The sequence below is a fragment of the Ylistrum balloti genome, unplaced genomic scaffold, assembly GCF_031769215.1.
Source record: "Ylistrum balloti isolate Yb309-2 unplaced genomic scaffold, AGI_CSIRO_Ybal_v1 Utg371104, whole genome shotgun sequence".
Lineage (NCBI taxonomy): Eukaryota > Metazoa > Mollusca > Bivalvia > Pectinida > Pectinidae > Ylistrum > Ylistrum balloti.
Window position 1 is genome coordinate 522675 of NW_026782608.1, and position 6000 is coordinate 528674.

The window sequence follows — 6000 nt, forward strand, 5'->3', positions numbered from 1 at the left end:
ACTATGGTGGAAACTGCACCAATACGGAGATCCACCAGGACCAGACGGGTCCCTCAACGTTTTGACAATTTTTTATGATGGGACAAATTGTGGAGGATGATTGGATATTACTGTAAATAGATTCTATCTTTTATTTCAGGTGCTAAAAGTGTCTATTTCAGGCATTTTATTAATAACTGGTTTAATTTGATTTCAGGAGCTGGGTGGTTATGGAATTTGATTTCCTGCTTGATTGTTCATGTATTGCTTTTTTTTTTTTTTTTTTAAACTGAGAATTGAATATTATTATTTTTTATGGTTTTGTAGAATTTCAGGACTATTAATGGAATTTTATGTTTCAGATTGGTTAAAAATGAAATGTTTTAATTCAATTCCAGGATTTTTGGATATAAAATGCCGGGACGACATTTTCCTGACAGGGGGAGTAATGTAACAGGTACATATATATTCATTTGAGTTGTTTATTGTTATCTGTAATGAAACGGGAAAACACCTGTTTGTATTTTTAGCTTATTCACGTGATGTGTCTGTGCCACGTTGGTGCTGTGTGCACGCCCTGTGTACGTCCTGTCTTGTCCATATTTGGTGTTCTTATTTAGTTATATGTTTATTAAGAGCAGAACGACTGGTTGTTTTCTTTGCCTCTCTCTCTTTCTCTGTCTGTCTGTCTGTCTGTCTCTCTCTCTCTCTCTCTCTCTCTCTCTCTCTCTCTCTCTCCTTCTCTCTGCATATGTCTCTCTATCTTTCTCTGTCTCTGTCGCTGTCTCTCTGTCTCTCTGTCTCTGTCTCTCTCTGTCTCTGTCTCTATCTGTCTCTGTCTCTCTCAGTGTCTGTCTCTGTCTGTCTCTGTCTCTCTGGGTCCTTCTCTCTGTCTCCGTCTCTCGCTCTGTCTGTCTCTCTCTCTCTCTCTGTCTATCTGTCTGTCTCTCTTCCTCCCTCCCTCTCTCTCTCTCTCTCTCTCTCTCTCTCTCTCTCTCTCTCTCTCTCTCTCTCTCTCTCTCTCTCTCTCTCTCTCTCTCTCTCTCTCTCTAAACTTGTTTATTATTGTTTGTTATTATATCATACTGCCACCTTATAAATATAATGTGTGTGTATTAATATATTAATATATAGGGCTTTATATAAGTTGTAAAACTTGTGCCCAATCCTATTTCTACTTATGTGTAATACAATAAGTTTAAATCAAATCAAAATACCATTATGCTGAGACCTCGGTTTAGACATGTTTAATAATTCCTATGTACTTCCAATATCTATGTATTGGACACAAGTTATCAACTCTATGATACAGTCAACTTTCTTTAATGATCCTGATTCTATCGACTCGTCGGTTTAGAACAAAAAACATCAGTTTAATAGTAGTTACAATACATTCATACATGTACATAATCAATACTATTGATTACTTTATACAATACTTAATACAAAATATACCCGGAGAAAGTAACCAATCAGATTAATTGGTTTCTCGTAACATTAGCTGATTTTATGTAGTTGATATTTTTTCTATTTCGTTTGAGGTTCTTAACATTAAATAAACCTATCGTTTTAAACAAACTCGGTTTTTAAAAATAGCGTTTTTTTTATCTTTTATTTCGCATCGAACCTCATCTTCAACATTATCTAAATACCAACGGTACAAACGCTGAATTTTCTCCGTACATTTTGGTATCGGCATTTTTCTACGGTTACGTTATGGGCTGATAGTCTAATGTTTGTAATTTGTAAAGTAATAAGGAGACTTCAAAGAAAAACGGAAAGAGAAATATAGAAAAACAAAAGAAGAAAGACATAACTTTTAATCTTTTATCACACAATGATGTGGTACATGTTTTGAGATGTTTACAACGGGTCAGCATTCACGTGGAAACGTCACACGTGATCGATCTTAATTTCTTGTGACGAGTTGTGAAATATCGAGTTTTATATCAACATTGATGCGTTAAACAGTTTGTGATTTGACTTCGGGAGCAATCATCGCGAAAATGAAAAAAAATGTAGAATATCCTCTCCAGACCAGATCGCGAAATTTTAATTTATTGAAATCGAATTCTTCCGTTTTAAATGAATGACCTCGACATTGTTGACCTCCAAAAAAAAACCGTTTATGCAGTAGTATTATATACATATGTATCTAAATGTAAGTAGGACTGCCTGGCACTTACTTCACGCTCGTGTCATAGCACCTTATCAAAGTTCAGTCAATCCGGATAATGCAATTATTTTAGTTTCGTAAAAATTGAAATGTATCTAATTTTAACAATTATAATATCATGTACTTTACAAGTCGTTACTCCGAATATAAGATTTCCATTCTAACGAAACAAACCGTGCAAATGGACACGATCAGCGTATAATTAATGTTAAGTTAAACTCTTACCATAAAAATCAAAGACAAATAACGACGAAGGTCGACCTTGTCTGAGGCCTTAATGAGTGTAAATCGATGTGAAATGTATTATATTCACTTTAATTGACAAATAACTACGTAGAAAGGAAATGTTATCTGGCCTATAACTTACTTCATTTTAACATTGGGATGCGACCGTTGAGGATCGCTAATTAAACTCATATTTGAGCCGTAGGGCAATGGTCAGAGCGCGCACGGCACAGACCCCCCCAACCGCGAGATCGCTGACGAGAAGTTGCTACTTAAAATTTATGGCTGTAGAATTACCTCACACAAAACAATAGACAGGGGCTATCCGAAGGTCACTAAATCCCCAGATTTCGGCCAATCGCTGCCACTTGACCATCCTAGACAGACAGTGAAGCATCTCTCAGTAGCATTGGTCAAAATCTGAAACTTTTGAAGAGTTTACCAAAATGGAGATGGAGCGTGTGAGTCAGGAAGTAAAAAGGGACATTGAGAATGTAAAAATTCCGTTAGAGAAAAACGATTTATCAGATGAAAGTAACGATGACGAGCCTATTGACTTAACGATAGAGTGTATAGGTGTCAAAGAGGAACCAAACTCGGACTCACAGGAAAAGACAGAGAACACGGCTACCCGATACATGAGGAAGAAAGCACGTCAGCTCCGAACTTCTCATCAAAGGTGTATGGTGAGTGAAGAAACCAAGAGGCGGACGGCCAATATCCAGGAACGACATCGTATGCAGAAAATGAGCTCGGCACTTCAACAACTCAAAGACTGTCTACCGGACGAATTCAAATTGTACAATAAGAAACTGTCAAAGATTCGTACACTGCGTGTGGCAATTGGATACATCCGAGCTTTGGAATCCATGTTAAAGTCAGCCCCAACACCTGTAAAACGTGAACACTTTCCTATTGGTACCCCTGGGGTCCCTGGGCCAAATGCAGCCTACCTAGCTGCCCTCGGAACGTGTACCCCGCAACACTGTCCGACTCCCGGAACAAATAGCTCCATGGAAACTCTGTACACCAATCCGGTCATGTACCCGGCCTACTTTCCTGGTTCGCCATATTGGATTACAAATGGTCCACAGAGTCCGGCTTCCCGGATAATGTCTCTGCCCTCGTGCTACGAAACGCCTATCTGCCAGACCCCAGGGGTAACACCGGTACCCATCACACCTAAGTTCACACCTATATACGACAAACACACGGTTAATAAACTGGATTCCAGGTCTCATCGACTGTCAAGTGTTGCTAAGAGACTTGTCCGCTCATCCGTATATTCATCGCCATTAGGGGACAGACGTAATGCTAATGAACTTAACTCGAGTTTCCTCAGTGCCGGAAGTGAGGAGGTGTTGGAACCGGAAGACGATGGTGGTAGGGAGCGGTTTTCCAGCGACTGCTGTTTCGCTATGGACGGTGTGTACCCTCTACCCTCGGACGATAACACACCAGACCAACACCAGATTGGATACGCTGGACATTGAACAGGTAACATAATTGTCTTAGTGTTTATTGAGATAGACACGTCAATATCTTAGTATGAATTTTAATAACCTGTCAATTCTACCTTCATTTTTCCAAAAGATGTTACATTTTATACTAGTTTAAATATCTATTATTTTTATCCGTGAACAGGTAGACGTATTTCATTAAGTTTTTCTTTACTTACACTTCCGCATTCTTCATCTGTTCCGAGTATCCGCCCAAACATACAATTGTTTCACATTCGTTTTGTGTTACGTTGTGGATGAAAGTGTTCCAACTATCATTAATTGACAGGTTCATTACATCATACATATATATGTATAATGACCCAACCCATCCCCAAGGGCCAACAATTCCCGCAAATCGATATAACTTTTAATTTTCCTTAAACATTTGATTAGAAAAAAAATTGAAAATACAGGTTAGCATTAATCATTTACTTTTTAACACTTAAATTATTGAAACAAAAATAATGCGTCTGTTTAGGCTAACAGAAATTGTAATGGCAGAACAGCATAGACCTGTTAGTGGAATTAATGGGGGAAACGAACTAAAAAAGAATTAAAAAAAACATACACACAAACATTTGTAACAATTGCGTAACAAGCAATCTGTTTTTATTAATCACACTGAATGGCCTGGTAGGAAGCTCGCGGTCTTACTTAGGTAGGATACATCAGCACTCGGTGGAAAACGCACTTCTTTTGCGGGAATCGAACCCAGGACGGTTAAGTGATAGACGAGTGCTTTACCATTGCGCTGCTCGATCACGTACACTGTTTTCACGTCAATGTTTATAATCTTATCCAAAACTGTTTATCAGTATTCTCCTCATTACCTCCAAAAGGAAGAGTACAAAAGAAATGAAACGTGTAATACAAACATTCCGAACATATCACCACGATTACATAATAGACAATACATTTGTACCTTACATACACGTACATACAAAGTATCAGGTTATATAGCATATTTGTTCGCAATAGTCTCCATAAAGTCTTATCTTATTATGAGAGTATTAAATCATCTGTTAAGTAGAATATATCTAGAGTACACGCATAGTACATAGTAAAGATACATCACATTGTAATGTAACTCTGACACCAACTATGTAATTAAACTTAAGCTTGTATCAAAGAGGTGTACTGTTAACAAATCCATGCATATTAACGTATACATCAGATATTGTTTCTTATTTGATAGCATTCTAATCATTATTATCATTCACAAGTTGATGATCGAATTCACTGACCCAAATAATCATAAAGATATGTCACAGACGGTATTAGAATTAAATAGATTAAGTATCGACACGATTATTTTATTTATATGGTATTATCGGGACAAAATTTAGAATATATGACAAGTCGTTAATTTAATTATTAATTAATAAAACTTTATATGATACACGAATGTTTTAATTAGACTACAAGTGTATACTACGAGGTGTACATTACCATCAGTTTCGGATGTCAGGTCTGCTTTCCCGCGGGAAATATTCCGCTTGGTGTTTAGTTCTGATTTATGGTACCCAACAAATTTTACACCTGTCCATCTAACTTGGCAACATTTCAGTGGAGTAGATCACATAAGTATATACATACCTAACTACACATATCATGGAAGGACATTATTTTTAAATCAGTAGAATCTCTCCAGATAAATAGAAATTACTTATACTACTTCAGTAATAAAACACATTTTCATTTTACTATGTTTACAAACTCTTTTCAAATCTGTATTTGGATGATGTTACATGCTAGAGTAGAACACCGATGATTATCCCCAGATATCACTATTTATGACAAAATCCGCCCTATTCCTCCTACGCCGACAAGTTCACGTGTCATCCTCTTCTCTTAGTCATGATAACAGCAAATAAAATTCCTTTATCATATGACAAACTAGCGGGATTAACTGACGAAATGTGAAAGGTGTTCGTCTCATTTTCCTTCCATTTAATGGTATATCTATACAAAATACTATAGACAGAATTATGAGGTTATCTTCAAATTAATCAAATTAAAACTTTCTCTATTTTTACAACCTTTGCGAAACAATCTTTAAACGCCTATGAAATGTGAGTACGTCACCACTGCGCCACCCGACCACTAATAATAGTCAAG

The 6000-nt window shown here is 37.0% G+C and overlaps 1 protein-coding gene across 1 annotated transcript; it reads left to right on the top strand.

The window, feature by feature from the left end:
- Positions 1-2826: 2826 nt before the first annotated feature.
- On the top strand, positions 2827-3873 carry LOC132560723 (uncharacterized). Its single transcript, XM_060225401.1, has one exon. The coding sequence runs from the start codon at positions 2827-2829 to the stop codon at positions 3871-3873; it is 1047 nt and encodes a 348-aa protein (XP_060081384.1).
- Positions 3874-6000: the final 2127 nt, after the last annotated feature.

Coding starts and splice junctions, on each gene's coding strand:
- LOC132560723 (XM_060225401.1), top strand. CDS start 2,827: ATGGAGATGGAGCGTGTGAGTCAGGAAGTAAAAAGGGACATTGAGAAT.